Source organism: Cygnus atratus, unplaced genomic scaffold, assembly GCF_013377495.2.
Source record: "Cygnus atratus isolate AKBS03 ecotype Queensland, Australia unplaced genomic scaffold, CAtr_DNAZoo_HiC_assembly HiC_scaffold_34, whole genome shotgun sequence".
Lineage (NCBI taxonomy): Eukaryota > Metazoa > Chordata > Aves > Anseriformes > Anatidae > Cygnus > Cygnus atratus.
In genome coordinates, this window is record NW_026109932.1 from 83,474 (window position 1) to 102,518 (window position 19,045).

General features: G+C 56.8%; 1 protein-coding gene across 4 annotated transcripts; it reads left to right on the forward strand.

The window, feature by feature from the left end:
• The first annotated feature begins 706 nt into the window (after positions 1–706).
• On the forward strand, positions 707–17,687 carry MVP (major vault protein). 4 transcript variants are annotated; one of them, XM_035570826.2, is made up of 18 exons: positions 1,013–1,144; positions 1,411–1,461; positions 1,626–1,801; positions 2,346–2,541; positions 3,607–3,730; positions 3,809–3,940; positions 4,963–5,057; positions 6,176–6,412; positions 7,140–7,265; positions 7,739–7,897; positions 8,879–9,099; positions 13,956–14,153; positions 14,699–14,837; positions 15,300–15,511; positions 15,979–16,095; positions 16,391–16,517; positions 16,837–17,025; positions 17,435–17,687. In XM_035570826.2, the coding sequence occupies exons 3-18, from the start codon at positions 1,683–1,685 to the stop codon at positions 17,576–17,578; spliced, it is 2,535 nt and encodes an 844-aa protein (XP_035426719.1). In that variant the 5' UTR covers positions 1,013–1,144; positions 1,411–1,461; positions 1,626–1,682; the 3' UTR covers positions 17,579–17,687. The 4 variants fall into 4 exon arrangements, with proteins under 4 accessions (XP_050572718.1, XP_035426718.1, XP_035426719.1 ...); XM_050716761.1 differs by lacking the exons at positions 1,013–1,144; positions 1,411–1,461 and adding an exon at positions 707–872; XM_035570825.2 differs by lacking the exon at positions 1,411–1,461 and having other exon boundaries at positions 991–1,144.
• The last annotated feature ends 1,358 nt before the right edge of the window (positions 17,688–19,045 follow it).

A 19,045-nucleotide genomic window follows, 5' to 3' on the forward strand; every position in this document is an offset into this window, starting at 1 on the left:
ACCCCAACCCTGGGGACACAGCAGGGGCCCCACCATTTATGGTCCCTGTCCCCAGCTGCCCTCCTGGGTGCCCCCACACTGTGTCCCTACGTTTTTCCCTGTCCCTGAATAACAGCCTGTGCCCCTCCATCACCACATTCTCGGCCCGTGTCACCCTCCTCTGCCCCCCACTGAAGCCAGGATTAGAAGAATGGGGGCTTGTTTAATCACATTAATGATTTCTAAATAAAACAATCGTTATTATTAAAGCCAGGAATGGAAGAATGGGGGCTTGCTTAATCACATTAAAATAGATGTTGCTGAGTGTCTTTGCTTACTGCTGTGCAAATTAACTGAAACAAAGAGTCTCAGGGCCCCTCACAGAAGATGTTTCCTGACAAAAATGGGGAACCTGTCTCAAAAACCAGCTGACACCGACCTTGTGGTTTGGACAAGAGCCAAGGAGCAGCAGAGTCTGTACAAAGGCAGGGGGTCAACTAGTGGTGATGAAGAGGAGTTATCAGCCTTCATCCCCACGACCCCCCGACGACCACCACCAGAAGGCACAGCGCAGGCGCAGATGGGAGGAGTTTAAGGAAGTGACTTCTTGGAGCTAATTTTAACAGAAAGTGGGGATAGGTTATGCATATGTATAGGCGTATTGGGAAACTTCATGCATATGTAACTCTTTACTGCATATAACCAAAGCAAGTTGCCGTGTTAAGGTGCGCATGCCTTTGGGAGCTATCCCCGCATGCGCCCGGCGCCGAAATAAACCACATACCTACTTTATAACTCATTTGCTTTGAGTTATAGAGTTCTTCCACGGATCAGGGACCCGCCCGGGGCAGATCCGCCTCGGGGCGCGGGGGCTGGGACGAGCCCTGCCCTGCGTAAATCCTCCCCCTTACCTAGGGGTAAATCCGGGGGGGGGGGGGCACGCCCTGCCTGGGGTCAGTCCTGCCGCGGGGGGGGGCAGATCCGGGCCCGTGGGGCGGCCCCGGTGGGCTGGGCCCTGCCTGCCTGCAGGGCTGGGCCAGGGCAAAGGCAAAGAGCTGTTCCGGGATCTGCCGCTGCGCCGCCGGGTGTTGTTCCCCGGGGGAGATCTCCTGACCGGCCCCCCCCCCCCCCCCCCCCGGCGAGGTCATCTCCAGCGCCACCCCAGGTGAGGTCTCCTTCTGCCCCGTGGCAAGGTCATCTGCCCGGCAGAAAGCTCTCCTGCCCCGCGGCGAGGCCTCCCATCCATTTTGAGGTGTCGCAGCCCGTGGTGAGCTTACCCGTGGCACGGTGAGGTCGTCTTCCCCGTGGCGAGATTGCCCAGCCCACAGTGAGCTCGTCTTCTCCCTGAAGAAGTCTTTTGCCCTGCAGCGAGCTCATCTGCCTTCTGGCAAGCCCTTCTGTCCCGTGACATAGTCTCTTACCCCACTGCAGAGCCCATGGCGAGGTCTCTTAGTGAGCTGTGACGTGGTCTCCTACCCTACTGTGAGTCCATGGCAAAGCCTTCTGCTCCCCTGGCAATCTCATCCACCCCGTGGCAACTTCATCTGCCCTCCAGGGACTTCACCTGCCCTATGGAGAGCTTTTCTAGCCTGTGACAAGGCCTACCGCTCCCACAGTGAGCCACAACAGGCTGTTCTGTCCCACAGCAAGCTCACCTGTCCCCGTGGCAAAGTCTCCCGTTGCACAGTGAAGTCTCCTACCCGATGGAAGACCCTGTGATCCGCATACCCCCCTACCACTATGTCCATGTGCTGGACCTCAACAGTAATGTCACTCGTGTGGAGGTTGGGCCCCACACCTACATCCGGCAGGACCACGAGAGGTGGGCGCTTTGGGGCAGGGAGACGTGTATGCGTTGGGGAGTCTCCTTCCTACATCTGGCAGGACCGAAAGACGTGGATGCTATGGCAGGGGAGGGCAGCTGTGGGATGGGAGTACCACGCTGTGGTTGGCAGGACTACAAAACATTAGTGCTATGGGATGGGGGGGATTTATGTAGCTACAGAGTGATCTGGATTTACAGGGCTGTGACTGATGTTTGAGGGAGCTCTGTAGGGGCTCTTTACAACTGTGGGAGATGTTGGGGGTCTCTATAGGACTATGTGGACTCCATGGGCCCTGGGGGGGGGATAGGTGTTGTTGGAGTTGTACAGGGCTGCAGGGGCTCTGTGGGGCTGTTGTTTGTTTTTTTTTTTTGAGGGTTCTGTAGGATCGTAGGAGCTCTATGGGATTGAGTTGGTTCCATAAGGCTGTAGAGGGTCATAGGAGGGCTGTGGAGCTCGACTGGGCTGTGGAGGACTTGAGGGGTTCCACAGGGCCTTGCGGGCTCTTTAGAGCTGAGGGGAGCAGTGTGGGGGTACCCACAGGGTGGTGTTTGCGCCCAAACGCATGGTGATGGTGCCCCCCCGCCACTACTGCGTGGTGCTCAACCCTGTGGCCCGGAGCCCTACGGGGGCTGTGCTGGTCGATGGCGCGGGACAGGTCCGTCTACGGCATGCTGACCTCGATGTTCGCCTGGCCCAGGAGCCCTTCCCCCTGTACCCTGGCGAGGAGCTCCAGCAGGTACCTGTAACAACCCCCACCCTGCAGTGCCCCCACAGTCCCCTGTAGCCTTCCTGGTAGTTATAGACAACCACCCAGCTCTTGTAGCATATGACAGTCTTCTATAACTCTTAGCCCCACTGTGGCCTCTTATAGCTTCCATAGTTGCAGTTTGCGGTGGTCCCCTATAGCTTCTTCAGCTATTTTAGCCCTTCATGACCCCTGGAACACCTCTAGCTCACCAATGGCTCTCTTATAGTTCCTGTAGCCCACTGGGTTTTTCTGTAATCTTTCCAGCTACTTCCTCATGTTTTCCTGCAGCTCTTTACATGCTCTACAGCACCCCTGTAGCTCCTACAGTTCATTTGGCACCCCTATACTTCCTCTACTCCCTCCCACTCTCCCACCCCCCAGTCTCCTGTAACTTCTATAGACTCCACAATCCCTCTCTGTAACACATCTCTGTAACCTTCCATGGCTACCCATAGCCCCTGTAGCTCCTCTAATCCCCCTCTTGTTTCTCACAGTTCCTGTAGCCCATATAGCTCCCCGTTCTCTTCCATACCTCCTCTAGCCATCTCATGGCCCAGAGTTTATCCTAGAGACCCCCATCAGTGTGTCATCCTTGTCCTTGTGCTGAGCCTGTGTACCTCTCCCCAAGGTGTCCCTGCAGTGTTTCCAATCCCTTCTGTGTCTTCTGTCTCCATAGTGTCACTCGTGCCCCTGTAGTGTCCCTATCCCCAGCCTCTCGCCCACATCCCCCATGGTGAAAACCTGTGTCCCAGTCCCCAGGGTTCCACTCAGGTCCATCACAATGACCCCCAAGTCCACCATTTCCCTGCAAGGACCCTTGTACCCCCCTTACCCTCACAGCCCTGTCGTGACCCCGTGTCCCCACCTAGTCCACAGTGACACTTCTCATCTACATCTCCTGCAGTGACCACTCTGTGTCCCCATGTCTTCTACTGTGTCCCCAGGACAACCGCTGAAACGATCCCTCTGACCCTCCACATCTGCCACGCCTCCACTATGATGCCCATGTCCCCACACTGTCTCACTCAACTTTTCCAACACCTGTGTCCCCAGGGTGTCACCCCACTGCAGGTGGTGCTGGCTGACACCGCCCTGCGCCTTCGGGCCCTGCTTGACTTTGAGGATGAGGATTCTAACAAGTTCGTAGCAGGCGACGAGTGGCTCTTCGAGGGTCCTGGTGAGCAGGGACACCCTCCTGTGGACCCCCTGGTGAGACCTCAGGGAGCTGGGGGCTGATGGTGCTGCCTACATGCAGGTACCTACATCCCCCGCAAGGAGGTGGAGGTGGCCGAGACACTGCAGGCCACTGTCATTGGGCACAACCAGGCCATCCGCCTGCGAGCACGCAAGGAGTGCCTCGACCGTCAGGGCATCCGCCGTGTCACAGGTAGCACTCTTGGACACCCAGTTGCACCCGGTGACACTCCAGGGCTCCCTGGTAGCCGCGGTGGCTTCCTGGGTTCAGCCCTAGCTCAGTGGCCTCGGTGTTAGCTGGCTCAATGTCACCCTGTGCCTCTGGTGTCCCCCCTCTCAGCACCCATGGGACCTCAGTGTTGCCTGAAGGCAGCCCTGGGACACCCTGGGACGCCATGCCCCATACCCCAGGATCCTCTTCTCACCCTCCAGCCCCTCTGTTACCCCCGTGTTGCCCTTTAGCACCCATGGGAGCTCCGTGTCATCTGAGAGTGCCCATGGAGCCTGCAGCACCCCAACCCATCTCCCAGGACTCCTGGGACCCCAAGCACCCCCACAATCCTTGTGTCTCCTCCCAGCATGCACGCACCTTCTATGTTGTCTGACAGCCCTCCTGGGACTCCTAGCATCCTGAGCACCCATGGGACCCCTCCAGCACCACTGGGAGCCCTGTGTCACCCCCTAACACCCATGGGATTTCTGTGTTATTCAGAAGCACCCCTGGGCACCCCTCCCCACACTGCAGCATGTATGGGACATTTGCCTCATCCCTCAGCTTCCCTGGGGTCTCCAGCATTCCCATTCCACTGTCCAGCACCCCGTCTCACCCCACAGCACCTCCAGCATCCCTGTCTGACCCCACAGTGCCCCTGTCATCCCCAAAACACCCATCCTGCCCCCCCCATAACCTCCCTCCTCTCCCATAGCACCTGTGGGACCCTGTCTTATCCCCTAGCCCCTCAAGATCCCCAGCACCCACAGGGCTCCCATAACTACCAGTACCTCCAGCACCCTTAGGATTCTCCCATCTGCCCCCTAGGACCCTTTGCTCCCAGCACCCCTAGGACACTTAAGATCCATAGGATGCTTAGCACCCTTAGGACCTGCATATTCCCCAGTCCCCTCAAAACCCATCCCATCCCAGTACCCCTGGGACTCCCAGTCCCCACGCTGCCCAGCACTGCAGCATCCTTAGCCCCATCCCTCTGCTCCCAGGGGAGGAGTGGCTGGTGAAGCGGGTGGGTGCCTACCTGCCCGGTGTCTACGAGGAGGTGGTCGACGTTGTGGACGCCTACGTCCTCACTGACAAGGTACCTGGCATCGTGACCCTTGCCCATGGTTTCCCCTGCACCTGCAGATGACAGGGACTCTCCAGGACCTGAGCCCATAGTGTCATCATGCCCGTGGTGCCTATGGTGATGAGGTCCCTGTGGACTGGGTTTGGGGGGTCCATGTACCTATTCTCCTGCAACCATGGGTGTGACAGGGACCCTCCAGGATGGGTGAAGGGTCTTATCACCCTGATCCATCATGGCACTGTCCCCATTGCACCCATGGGTGATGAGAACCCTCTGGGGGACCTATGGATCCTGTCCCCTTCCAACCCACCCTGTTGCCATGCCCCCTGCACCCATGGGTGATGAGGACTGTGTGAGGGGTACTGTCCCCTTCAACTATGATGTGTTTGTTCCCCCTGCCTCAGGGGATGATGTGGACCCTCTGGGTATCCTGTCCCCACCAGCCCACCATGACCCCATTCCTGCTGCACTCATAGGTAACAAAGACCTTCTGGTCTGGGGGCCCTGTTATGTGCTCTGGGCACAGACAGGTGATAAGGACCTTTCAGGATGGGTATGGGGGTTCTGTGTCCCTATTCTCCTGCACCCATGGTGACAAGTGACCTTCCAGGATAGGTGTGGGGTACCATCACCCCCTGTGCCCCCTGCACCCGCAGCTGATGAGGACCCTTCAGAGTCCTGTCTCCCCCTGACCTGCCGTGTCTCTGTCCCCACTGTGCTCATGGGTGACAAGGACTCTCCAGAGAGTCGTGTCCCCTCCACCCACCCCATCCCTGTCCCCCTGCTTGCATAAGTAATGAGGCCACTCTGGGACAGGTCTTGATGTCTTTGCCCCCTGCACCTGCAGGTGATGAGGCTCCTTGGGGATATGTTTGAGGGCCCCATTCTCCCTGCCCCAAGCCCACTGTGTCCCCTTTTTCCGTGCATGTGTGGGTGACAAGGACTCTCTAGAGTGTCCAGCCCTGCTGCAATCCACTGTGTTCCTGTCTTCCCTTCACCCACACATAACAAGGACCCTCTGGGACAAGTTTGAAGTCCCATAACCCTGTCTCCTTGCCCACACAGGTGACAAGGCCTGGTGGGGCCAGCTTTTGGTGTCCCATCACCCACTGTGTCCCTCCCTCCTGTAGAAAGCCCTGCACCTGCGAGCCGTACGGACCTTTGAGGATGCACAGGGCCGGGTGCGCCGCACGGGTGAGGAGTGGCTGGTGACGCAGGAGCAGAGCGAGGCCTATGTCCCAGAGGTGTTCGAGGAGGTGGTGGCTGAGGTGCAGGTGACGACGCTGGGTCCCCGGCAGTACTGCGTGGTGCTTGACCCCGTGGGGCCCAACGGGCAGCCCCAGTTGGGCCAGCAGCGTGTTATCAAGGTGGGCACCCCAGGGAACCAAGGGTGGTCCCCAGGGACTTGCAGGTGACCTATTGTGGCCTTAGCTTCCCCACAGGTATCAAAGGTGGTCCTGAGCAGCTCTAAGACATAATGTGCCCCTAATGTATCAGCGGGGGACAGTAAGGTGCCCCAAGGGTCCCAAGTGTGGACCCCAGGACCTGAGGGTGGCCCCAAGGGCCACACAGATGGCTCTGAGGGAATCTGGTATATGCATAGGTGTCCCCAGAGGTCTCAAAGGTGGCCCCAAGGGACCCTAATGCATCTCTGAGGCATCCCTTAAAGTCCCAAAGTTATCCCTGAGGGATCCTGACATGACCCCTGAGGTGTCTCCAAGGTGCCCTGAGTGCCCCCAAGGAGCCCACAGGTGGCCCTGATGTACACAGAGGCATCCCCAAATGTCTCAAAGGTGGTCTCAAGGGACCCTACAACACCTAAATTAGCCTTAATGTGTTGATGAGGGATGCTAAGCTTCTACAGCAGCCCATGGTTGGTCCCAAGGGACTTGAAGTTGGCCCTGACGTACCTGTAGACATCCCTGAAGGTCTTGAAAGTGGTCCACAGGGACCCAAAGGAATCCTTGAGGGGCCCTAATGCCCCCATCCACATATCCCTGTACTGTGTCTCACCGTATCCTCATGCCCCTGCCCCATGTCCTCACCACGTTGCCACATCCTTGCCCTGCTGGTGACACATTCCCATGTCCCCAGGGGGAGAAGTCCTTCTTTCTGCAACCAGGCGAGCGGCTCCAGGCTGGCATCCAGGATGTCTTTGTGCTGTCTGAGGATGAGGGGCTACTGCTTCAGGCACTCCAGACCATCAAGGACACCAGTGAGGTGACCCAGAGGACACCCAGGCTTGCAGGATCACCTGGAGGCACCTGGGAGAAACTGGGGGTCCAGGGAGCCTGGGATGACTGCAGCAACCAGGAGTGATTGGGGGACAAAGGGGACAACTGGGGGACCCACTGGTGGTTAGATGTCATGGGGGACGGTCGGGTACCTGGGGACAGTTGGGTATGTGAGGGATGTCTGGGGGGTAATGGAGGCCTCAGGGGACACTTGAGGGGACATCTGTCTTTATCATTGGGTCTCCAAGCCAGGTGGGTAGCAGAGGACAATGGGAGGGGATGCTGTCCCCAAGCTAGCAGGCCGTGGGAGTGGTCCCTATCTCCTTGTATTCAGACTGGCTGGTAGCAGAGGGCCATGAGATGTGCGTGTGTCCCCATGTCCCCAGCCAGGGGTTGGGTAGGGGTCCGTGTGTCCCTGCATCCCCAGGCCGGTTGCTGATGCTATCCCCACATCCCCAGGAAGGGACAGAGGTGACACGGCGTGCAGGTGACCGCTGGCTGGCCCGGGGCCCCCTCGAGTATGTGCCGCCTGCCGAGGTGGCTGTGCTGGAACGTCGCCGGGCTGTGGCCCTAGCTGACAACGAGGGCATTTATGTGCGCGACATCCGCACTGGCAAGGTGCCTGCCCTGCTGCTGTAGCTCCCCTGGAGCTCATAGCTCCCTGTAGCTGAGTTTCCTGTGGCCTCCTATAGCCCATAATGTCTCCTATAGCTGCCTTATAGCCTCCTTTAGCTCTCTGTGGCTCCCCATAACCCCATTACTGCCCTCTGTAGCTCCCTGTAGACTTCTAGAGCTCCCCTACAGCACTCTGTAGTTCTCCATAGACCCCTGCAGCTCCTTATAGCCCCCAATAATCCTCTGTAGACCCACATAAACATTTCCCACTCACCCACAGCCCTCTATAGCGTCCTGTGGCCCCCACAGGTGCCTGTAGGTCCCCCCCATTGCCCTCAGTAGCTTCCTATGATGCACATAGCTCCCTGTAGTTCCCCAAAACAGCTAGGACTCCCTATAGCCCAAGTAATCTTGCAAGCTCACTATAGCCCTCCACTCCCACGCCCGGTGCCCCCAGTTCTCCTGCCAGTGTTCCACGTTCCTCCAGTGCCTCCATATCCCATTCCAGTATCCCCAGACCCTCTCCCAGTGCTCCCAAAATCCATCTTAGTGCCTCCAACTCCCTTCCCAGTGCTCCCAATACCCCTATAACCTATCCCAGTGTTCCACACAATGCTTTCCAGTGTTCCCAGTATCCCATGTGGCCCCAGACATGCTTCCAGTGCTCCCTGGCCCCCTTCTCAGTACCCCCCATCACCTCCCACAGTCCATCCCAGGGCTCCCAGTATCCAGTATATCTGCTTCCAGTGCATCCAAACCCCAATCCAGTTCTCCCAAACCTTCCCAATGTCCCCAGACACACGACCCTAGTGCTCCCAGTATCCCTTATACCCATTCTAGTACCCCCAAACTCCCAATGCTCCCAGTCCCCCTTCTAATGCCTTCATACACCCTCCAAGTGCTTCCAGTGCCCTCCAAATCCCTTCCCAGTGTCCCCAGCGGCTGTCCCAACCCAGCAGCACCATGAGGTGGGTGTGAATGCAGGTGCGAGTGGTGACGGGCCAGACCTACATGTTGACGGAGGCCGAGGAGCTGTGGGAGAAGGAGCTGCCCCCTGGGGTGGAGGCACTGCTGGCCGAAGCCCGTGGAGACAGCACTGGCCTGGATGCTGGGGTCCAACACCGTGACCGCACCCGTGCCGTCACCTACCAGGTGCCCCACAATGCTGCTGTGCAGGTCTACGACTACCGGGAGCGGCGGGCACGGTGAGCACCTGTGGTTCTGGACATGGCGGGGAAGGGTCGTCGTGGATATGGTGGGGGGGGATGCAGGAGGAGGATTTGGGCATGGAGGTGACACAGAGGGTGGTGCTGGGTTTAAATGATGTTAGTGGGACCTGCACATCTTTGGTGTGTCCTGGGCATGTGACTAATGTCCTTGGCACATCTGTGGTAGGTGGCCCCACTGATCCATGTGGGGCCCAGTGTTGGTGGTGCCAAGTCCCAGGGAGCAGGTGATGGTGTGGGGACTTGTGTGTCCTTGGCATGTCCTTGTGTTGTGGGTTTAACCCTGTTAGGCTGCTTGGCACTTGGCACCATGCAGCTGCTTGCTCACTCCCCCCAGTGGGATGGGGGAGAGAATTGGAAAGGTAAAGGTGAGAAAAGTCTCATGTTGAGATAAAGTTTAGTTGGTAAAGTAAAAGCTCTGTGTGCAAGCAAGAGAAATCTAATAACGAGTTCATTCACTACTTGCCATCAGCAGGTGATGTTCAGCCATTCCCAGGGCTTACGATGAGCAGGGCTCATCATGTGCAATGGTTACTTGGGAAGACAGATGCCAGCATTCCAAGTGTCCCTCTTCTTCCTCCTTTCTCCCAGCTTTTATAAAATACCAACTTTTATGATGTCATACAGTTTGGAATAGCCTTTTGGCCTGTTGGGGTCAGCTGTCCTGGCTGTGTCCCCTCCCAGCTTATTGCCCACCCCGAGCCTCCTTGCTTGCAGGGCAGTCGGAGAAGCAGAGAAGGCCCTGGTGCTGTGCAGTTAGGCAGTAGCTGAAACCTTGGTGTGTTATAAGCACTGTTTTGGTCCCAAATCCAAACCACAGCACCATACAAGCTGCTATGAAGAAAATTAACTCCATCCCAGCCAGACCCAATATACTTTGGCATTTGACCCTTTGCATGTCCTTGACAGGTTGTGAAGTCGTGCTGTGTTTTGAGCTGGCCATGCAGGGCCCTGGGGACCATGTGACAGTGTAGGGACTCATAACACGTCCTTGGCATGTCTCTGTCACGTAACTCATGTCCTTGGTGTGTGATCCCACAGGCTGGTGATGGGCCGTAAGGAGCAGGTGACAATGCAGGGACCTGCATTTCATTGCGTGTCCTTGGCATGTAACTCATGTCCTTGGTGTGTCATCAGCATGTACTGGCCCAGGATAGTGTTAGGCCCCATTCTGGTGGTCCTGAGCCCTGAGGAGCAGGTGGTGGTGCAGGAACCTACCTGTCGTTGCATGTCCTTGGCATGTGGCCAGTGTCCATAGCCTAAAGTTGGTGTATGTAGGTACAGGGTGGTACTAGGCTCCAAGCTGGTGGTACTGGGGACTAGGGAGCAGGTGATAATGCTGGGACACGTGGCATGGCATGTCCTTCATGTACCTAGACCACTCACCTGTGTCTCTGGCATGTTGCTGGGTGGTTCTAGGCCCTGAGATGGTGGTCTGGGCCCTGAGGACTGGGTGACAGAGTGGGGACCCATGTATCCTAGCATGTGTTTGGTGTGTCTGCAGCATGTCCTTGGGTATGATCCATATCCTTGGCATATCTGTGGCATGTGACCCTGCAGGCTGGTGCTGGGCTCTGAGTTGGTGGTACTGGGCCCTGGGGAGCAGGAGCAGGGACCTCCATGTCGTGGCATGTCCTTGGCATGTGAGCTAGACAGAGCCTGTTCCTAGCAGAGTGGTATGTGCAAACTCTGAGGAAGGCAAAGGCTGGAAGCTGGAGATTTCCGATGCCAAGAGGAGTGGTCCTGCTCCCCATGAAGGCTTGCAGCTGCGTAATAAGTTTGCTGCCCTCAAAGCTGAGGAGACAGAAGCTGGGTGTGTTTTAAATGAAGCATCTGGGCAGACTGACCCTGAGCCACGTAGGAGCAACGGGAGGAATTGGTGAGTGATACTGGTGGGCGTCTGTCTGCTTCAGGGGATGGAGGCACCCATTGGTCAACCTGGCCTCTTTTGCTGCCTGCTGGGGGCCTGGATCCAGGATGTTCTGGAAGGACTGCCAAAGCTAGTCCAACCCTCTGGCTATTACTCCCTTGCTGAGCTTTTATGTGGGCACCAATGATACTGCAAGGAGCTACCTGGAAAGTATCAAATATGACTAGAGAACTCGGGGGGGTGATAATCAGGGGTGTGAGGCCCAGGTGGTGGTCTCCTTGATCCTTCTGGTGAGGAGGAGGTGTGAAGCAGGATCACCATGAGTGTTTGTCCGTAAGCATGTATGTGCCTACAAGACGTGATTATGGGGAAAGAAAACATACACTTTCTGGGAAATGAGCACATTGGGGAGCCTCTTCTGAAGGGTCTGTATCCTAGTGCATGCAGCATGGGGTATCAACAAAAGGAATTAGAGATCTGTGTTCAGTTGCAGGATATGTAGATATGAACGTCAAAGGCAGCCATGGTTGCAGTAACCATGAGATGGTGGAGTTCAGGCTCCTGAGGGGAGGAAGCAAGGCAAAAAGCAAGATCACAAGCCTGGACTTTAGGAGGGCAGAATATGGCTTCTCCAAAGACCAGCTTGGAAGAGTCCTATGGGGTTCTGAAAGCTTACCACCTTCAAGCTCAGGAGCAGTCCATCCCAAGAGCAGGAAGTAAGTCAACAATGTCAGGAGATCTGCATGGATAAACAAGCCTGGCCAAACTCAAACACAAAAAGGAAACATGCAGAAAATGGAAGCAGGGACAGGTAACCTAAGAGGAAAATGGAGACACTGTCCAAGCATGCAGGGTTGCAGATAGGAAAGCCAGTACCCACCTAGAGCTGAATCTGGCAATGGATGTCAAAGGTAACAAGAAGGGCTTCTGCAAGTACAGAAAGGGCAAAAGGAAGACTAAAGAAAATATGGGCCTAGTGCTGCATGAGGCAGGGGACCTAGTGACACAGGATGTAGAAAAGGCTGTGGCAATGAATGCCACCTTCGCCTCGGTCTATATTAGACACACCAGTCTTCAGGTATCCTAGGCTCTGGAGACCAGGGAGAAAGCCTGGAGTAAGGCATGCCCTTGGTGGCAGAGGATCAGATTTGAGGATACTTAAGCAAACTGGGTATATATAGTTTTGTAATTCCTGATGGGATGCAACTACAAGTGGTGAAGTAGCTGGCTGATGTCATTGCAACGCCATTCTTGGTGATCTTTGAACGATCATGACAACTGGGAGAGATGCCCGAGGAATGGAGGAAAGCAAGTGCTACACTTCTCTTCAAGGGCAAAAAGGAGGAGCCAGGGAACTACACGCCCATCAGCCTCACCTCGATCCCTTGGAAGGTGATGGAGCAGCTAATCCTGGCAACCATCTCCAGGCACAGGAAAGACAAGAAAATCATCAGGAGCAGTAGTCAGCGTGGATTTACCAAGGGGAAGTCATGCTTGATGAACATGGTTGATAGCATTCTGTGATGAAATGACTGGCCAGGTAGACAAGGGGAGACTGGTGGATATGGTCTACCTGGGCTTCAGGAAGGCCTTTGACACAGTCCCCCATAAGATCCTCACTGGCAAGCTGCTGCGGCCTGGGCTGGATGAGCACAGAACAGTGTGGACTGAAGAGTGGCTCAGCAGCTGAGCCCAGAGGGTGGTGACCAGTGGCATGGAGTCTAGTTGGAGGCCAGTAACCGGTGGTGTACCCCAGGGATCAGTACTCACTCCAGTCATATTTGACATCTCCAGTAATTATCTGGACAGTGGGGGCAGAGTGGATCCTCAGCCAGTCTGTGATTGATACAAAGCTGGGGGGAGTAGCTGAGATGCCAGAGGGTCCTGCTGCTGTAACACAGGAGGGCCTGGACCTGGATAGGCTGGAGAACTGGACAGGCAGAAACCTCATGGAGTTCAACACAGACAAGTACAAAGTCCTGAACCTGGGGAGGGACAGCCCCACACACCATTTATGCTGGGGCTGCCCAGCTGCAGAGCAACTTTGCAGAAAATGTTCTGCAAAATGTGGTCCTGGTGGTCACTAAGTCCAACATAAGCCAGAAATGTGCCCTTGCCACAGTGACAGCTAGTGGTTGCATTAGGCAAAGTGTTGCCAGCAGGTTGAGGTAATGCACCTCTCTGCTCAGCACTGGTGAAGCCACACCTGGAGCAATGCATCCAGTTCTGGGCTCTCCATTACAAGAGCGACCTGCCCATCCTGCAGGGAGAGTCCAATGAAGGGCCACAGAAATGATAAAGGGCCTGGAGCACATGTCCTGGAGGAAAGGCTGCGGGAGCTGGACTTTTGAGCTTTGAGAAGAGAAGGCTTGGTGGAGGATCTTACCAATGTAGATAAACACCTGAGTGCAGGGGTGGTCAAAGAAGATGGAGCCAAGCTCTTTTCAGTGGTGCCCAGTGCCAGAACAAGAGGCAATGGGATCAAACTGAATCATAAGAGGTTCCCTCTGAGCCTCAGAAAATGCTTTTTCACTATGAGGGTGACTGAGCACTGGCACAGGCTGCCCAGAGAGGTTGTGGAGTCTCCCAACTTGGAGATATTCAAAAGCTATCTGGACATGGTCCTGGGCAACTGGCTCTAGGTGGCCCCGTTTGAGCAGGAGTCTTGAACCAGGTGACCTCCAGAGTTGCCTTCCAACATCAACCAGTCTGGAATTCTGTGGTTCTGTGATAAGTCCTTGGTGTGTTCCCATCTTGTGACCTGTATCCTCAGCATGTGACCCATATCCTTTCCATGTCCTTGTTATAACACAGGGTAGTGTTGGGCTCCAGTGTGACTATGCCTCCACTCATGTGTCACAGCACGTCCTTGATGTGGCAGGGTGGTATCAGTCTCCGTGGTGCATGTGACGGTGCTGGGACCTGTGTCATGGCTTATCTTTGGCGTGTTCTTGCTGTGTTGCAGGGTGGTGCTGGGCCCTGAACTGGTGGTGCTGGGTCCTGGGGAGCAGCTGACGGTCCTGTCCCTCTCAGCAGGCCGCCCCAAGAGGCCCCATGCCCGCCGCAGCCTCTGCCTCCGCCTTGGCCCCGACTTCTGTGCTGACATCGTGACCATCGAGACTGCTGACCATGCCCGCCTCCAGCTCCAGCTGGCCTACAACTGGTGGGTGAGGCTTATGTCGGTGGGCCATGGGGACGGGTGATGAGGGTGGGGGCCTGGAACCGTCTCAGGTAAATGGTGTGGGATGGGATTGGGCGTGAGCCTTGGGGACATGGCTAGGGCTGGGGGCGGGGTTAGATTTGGGATAGTCTTGGATGCTGGGGATAGGGCCTTGAGCCCTGTGGGGTCAGGACTTGGGCTTGTTAGGCCGTGGGTGGCGTCGGGGTTATCGGGCAGTGATGCTGCTTGGGCAGGACTGGGCTAGCAGGACAAGGAGGAGGTGCGGCAGGATCTGGTGGAGGCACTGACAACAATATGGGGACAGACCAGATCCTGGGTCATCACTGGGGACAGGGCCTTTAGTTAAGGAGCACGTGCTAGAGCCAAGAGGTGCAGCTTGGCAGCTGGGTGGAGCCTGATGCTTTGCCTTTGTTTGGTGGTTCTGGGACAGAGGTGGGTTATGGCAGTGGGGGTGTGATCAGGCCAGGGTCAGGACCAGGGTGGGAGCACTCTGGGGTGGGAGAGACCTGAGGACACTTTCCTTGCAGGCACTTTGAGGTACCAGAAGAACCAAAAGATCTGGGGCGCCTCTTCAGTGTCCCCGACTTCGTGGGTGATGCCTGCAAGGCCCTGGCCTCCCGTGTGCGTGGCGCTGTTGCTGCCGTCACCTTTGATGACTTCCACAAGGTCTTGTTGGTCACACGTGTTTCCCCTTGGTCAAGCCCAAGTACCCCCACTTTTACCTGCATCACGAGTGCCTCCGCCCCCTCCTTCTACCATGTTACTCTGGGTCATTGATGCACCATCCTGTGTCACCTGTGCCCCCACGTCTTCATATGTTGCGTGTGTGACCGTGATCCACTCAGATTCAACATCCCCCCCCCAACATTGCATGTGTCCCTTCTGTGTCACTCGGCATAACCTTGTGGCTCCTACATATTACCCTGGGTCTCCGTTGTCCCCCTGAGCCTCTGATGTGCCCAAGAGTCTTTGGGGACATCAGGAATTTCCCAATGCCCCAAGAACTCAAACAGGCTGTTCTGCTTGGCTCTGTTTGGCATTGATGAAGCCCTGTATGTTCCCCAGTGTCCCCACTGCCCCAACAGCCTCAACATCCCCAAGTGACGCTGATGTCCCCGATGTCCCCAGAACTCAAATCGTCTCATCTGCTCAGCTGTGTTTGGCTTCGATGAGAATGGGCGTTTGCGGGAGCAGCTCCGCTTTGCCCCCAATGGGCTGGTGGTGACAAGCGTCGACATCCAGAGTGTGGAGCCTGTGGACCAGCGCACCCGCGATGCCCTGCAGCGTAGTGTCCAGCTGGCTATTGAGATTGCCACCAACTCCCAGGAGGCTGCTGCTAGGTCCCCATGTTTCCCCATGTCACCTCATGTCCCACCAAGTCCTCCTTATGTCCCCTGTGTTTCTCCAGTGCACCTCCCAATTTGCTGTTAGGATCACCACTAACTCCCAGGAGGCCAATGACAGGTCTCCCTTGATTCTCCAAAAGCTCCTCCATGTCCCCAAATGTTTACTTTTGGCTCTCCATATGCCCTGTGTTGCCATGTCCTGTGTCTGTCTCCCCCCACATCCCTCATGTCCTCAAATGTCCTCCATATTCCCCATGTCCCAAAACTTCCTTCCGTGTCTTTCCACATCCCCTACATGCCACATACCCTCAGCATGCCCTGTTTCCCCATGTTCCCAACATCCCCCATAGCCTCATTGTCTCCCCACACCCCCAGTTTCCCCCAATATCTCCAGCATAGCCTGTGTCCCACCCTGTCCCCAGTGTCCCATGCATCTCGCATCCCTTGGTCTCTGTCAACAGGCATGAGGCAGAGCGCCTAGCGCAGGAGGCCAGAGGACGCCTGGAACGACAGCGCCTCCTTGACCAGGCTGAGGCTGAGCGGGCACGCAGAGAACTGCTGGAGCTCGAGGCTCTCAGGTCAACCATCTCCTCATTATGCACTGCCCTGGGGGCTCTGAGGGCTTCTGCTTGCTCACAGGCACTGGGGTCTTCCATCTTCCCAACATGCATTGAGGTCTTCCTCAGTGGGTTTGGGTGTACCGGGGCCCTCCATCTCCCCAAGGTGCACTGGGGCTCTGCCGCTTCCCCAGTGTGAATTGTGGTCCTCCATCTTCCCCGAGGGCACTGGGGTGGAGGTGCGGGGCTGGGGGTGGAAGGCGTGGTGGGAGGGGGTGCTGCCTGTGGCGGTGTGGTGTGTGACACAGCCCCACAGCGCAGCAGTGGAGAGCGCGGGTGTGGCCCGGGCGGAGGCTCAGGCCCGGGCGGAGGCTGCCCGCATCGAGGGCGAAGCTGCCATCCTCCAGGCCAAGCTCAAGGCTGAGGCTGTCGCCATAGAGACGGTGCGTTGGGGCGGGGCCTGGTGGAGGGGGCGGGGCCTGATGGAGGGGGCGGGGCCTGAAGCGAGGGGCGGGGACGAGTGAGGGGCAGGGACTGATGGGAGGGGTGGGGCTAATGGTGCCTCAGGTTGCCTGGGGTTGGGGAGGAGCTGGGATGAGGGGGTGGGGCTGTCCTAGGGGGCATGTCCCGTTCTAGCCCCGCCCCTATGAGGGGGCATATAACCTATGAGCAGCACGCCTGTGGGCTCAGTGGGAGGGGCCTGTGGTGGGTGGGTGTGTCTGCCAGCAAAAGGGGCGGGCCCGATGCATTCTCCACCCCCAGGAGGCAGAGCTGAAGCGGCTGGAGCGGGTGCAGGCGCAGGAGGTGCAGGCGCAGCGGGCCCGGGCGGAGGTAGAGGCGACACGGGCCCAGGCGCTGGCAGATGTGGAGGCCTCGCGGGTACGGGAGGTGGCCAGGGCCCTGGGCCCTGACACCATTCGGGACATCGCCCGGGCTGGGCCTGAGCTGCAGGTGGGTGGGGTGTGGCCTAGGAGGGGGGCGGGGCCCAAGAGGGGCGTGGCTTAATATGGGGAGTGGCTTAAGAGGGGGCGGGGCCTGCCGTGGTGGCCATTTTGTGGGAGGTGTGGCATCAGGTGTGGCCTCTTGGAGGGGTGGAGGCTGCAGAGGCTGGGCTCTGGCTTGGGGGGGTTGGATCTCTGGGGAGCGGGTGGGGCTTTGTGGGTGTTGAGCCTGTGGGGGCAGGCTGTTGGTAGGGGTCTCCATGGGGAGGGGTCTCCACGGGGCAGGTCTGAGTGGGGAAGCGGCTCAAGGAGGACAGGGCTTCTAGGAGGCAGTGCCCGCTTGGACTCGCTGGAGGGGGTGTGGTCTGCCAGGGTTGTGGTGTGCTGGGAGGGATGACCAGCACTGTACCCACCTCCAGGTGAAGCTGCTGCAGGGCCTGGGACTCCAGTCGACCCTCATCACCGATGGTGCTGCACCCCTCAACCTCTTTGCCACCGCCCGGGGGCTGCTGGGCCTGGCAGCTCCTCCAGAAAACTCCACTTCCCCAGCCTCTGCCCTCTGAGGACCCAGGCATCTGGGCCTCCCCCAGAAACCTGGGTGTCCTGACCAGCTGGAACCTCCCCTCCCTCTTCATGTGTTTCCTTTTCCCAGAATAAAGCAAACAGATTGCAGCTGTAAAGTCAAAGTGATGGTGGGGCTGGGGACAGTGACATCAGAGTGTGTTTTGCGGGGGACGACCACCTGTCATCATGCTTCTGTGTTCCTTTGTGGCTGGGCAGATGAGCTTTTATCACATAACCTGACATTCTCCCGCTTAAAGAACCAAAAAGAATTACATCACCTTCTCTTTTGCACAACACTTTTCAGCCATTTGTTTCATCTCTTGGGAGGGATGCGCTGATGGAGCAGACTTAGTACTGCTGCTAAGTACCTTTTAAGGGTCTTATAGGTCTATATTGCCCTGGTATGCTAAGTCTTACAGTCCCACTTCTCTGGAAGGGAGTTGCAGGATCAGAGTTGCTGCAGTTGCCAGTGTAACCCTGTGTAGTCTTGGCTGGACCTGCAAGGATTACCCTTCTGTTGCCTTGCTTTGGTATCTCTGGTGCTACTGAACTGTTCTGCAGGCTCGGGTAGAGCCCTTCGTTGCTCTAGTCTGTGGGTAGATGAGTTTCCATCACAGTTACTGAGGGCCAGGACAGCCAGCCCAAACTGCACCTTAAAGTTTTGGAGAGTGTCCAGAGAAGGACTACAAGGATGGTGAAGGGCCTAGAGGGGAAGACGTATGAGGAGTGGCTGAGGTCACTAGGCCTGTTCAGCCTGGAAAAGAGGAGGCTGAGAGGAGACCTCATCACAGTCTACAGCTTCCTCATGAGGGGGAGTGGAGAGGCAGGCGCCGATCTATTCTCTTCAGTCACCAGTGATAGGACCCGCAGGAATGGTGTCAAGCTGAGGCAGGGGAGATTCAGGGTGGATATCAGGAAGAGGTTCTTCAGTGAGAGGGTTGTCGTGCACTGCAACAGGCTCCTCAGAGACGTAGTTATGGCACCAAGCCTGTCGGAGTTTAAGCAGCATTTGGATTGTGCTCTTAGTCATATGGTCTGAATTTTTGGGTAGACCTGTGTGGAACCAGGGGTTGGACTTGATGATCCTTATAGGTCCCTTCCAACTCAGGATATTCTATGATTCTATTAAGGTACTAAACGTGAATAGCAAGTGGACCACTGTTCCTGCTCTTGCTGAATTATCATTATCTCGTAAGACTCCACCTAGAGTACTGCATTCAGCTCTGGGTCCCCAGTACAAGAAGGCCATGGAGCTATTAGAATGAGTCCAGAGGAGGGCCACAAAGATGATCAAGGGGATGGAGCACCTCTACTATGAAGACAGGCTGAAGGAGTTGGGGTTGTGCAGCGTGGAGAAGAGAAGGCTCTGGGGCGACCTTATAGTGACTTTCTAATACATAAAAGGGGACCACAGGAAAGCTGGGGAGGGATGCTTTGTCAGGGAGTGTAGTGAGAGGCTAAGGGGG

What these genes read in the sequence shown, in the direction of transcription:
- MVP (XM_050716761.1), top strand. Translation starts at nt 1,683, where the DNA reads ATGGAAGACCCTGTGATCCGCATACCCCCCTACCACTATGTCCATGTG. An exon ending in ATCCGGCAGGACCACGAGAG is followed by an intron (nt 1,802 to 2,345) that starts GTGGGCGCTTTG and finishes GGGTACCCACAG; the next exon opens with GGTGGTGTTTGCGCCCAAAC. An exon ending in GCCAGCAGCGTGTTATCAAG is followed by an intron (nt 6,413 to 7,139) that starts GTGGGCACCCCA and finishes CCATGTCCCCAG; the next exon opens with GGGGAGAAGTCCTTCTTTCT.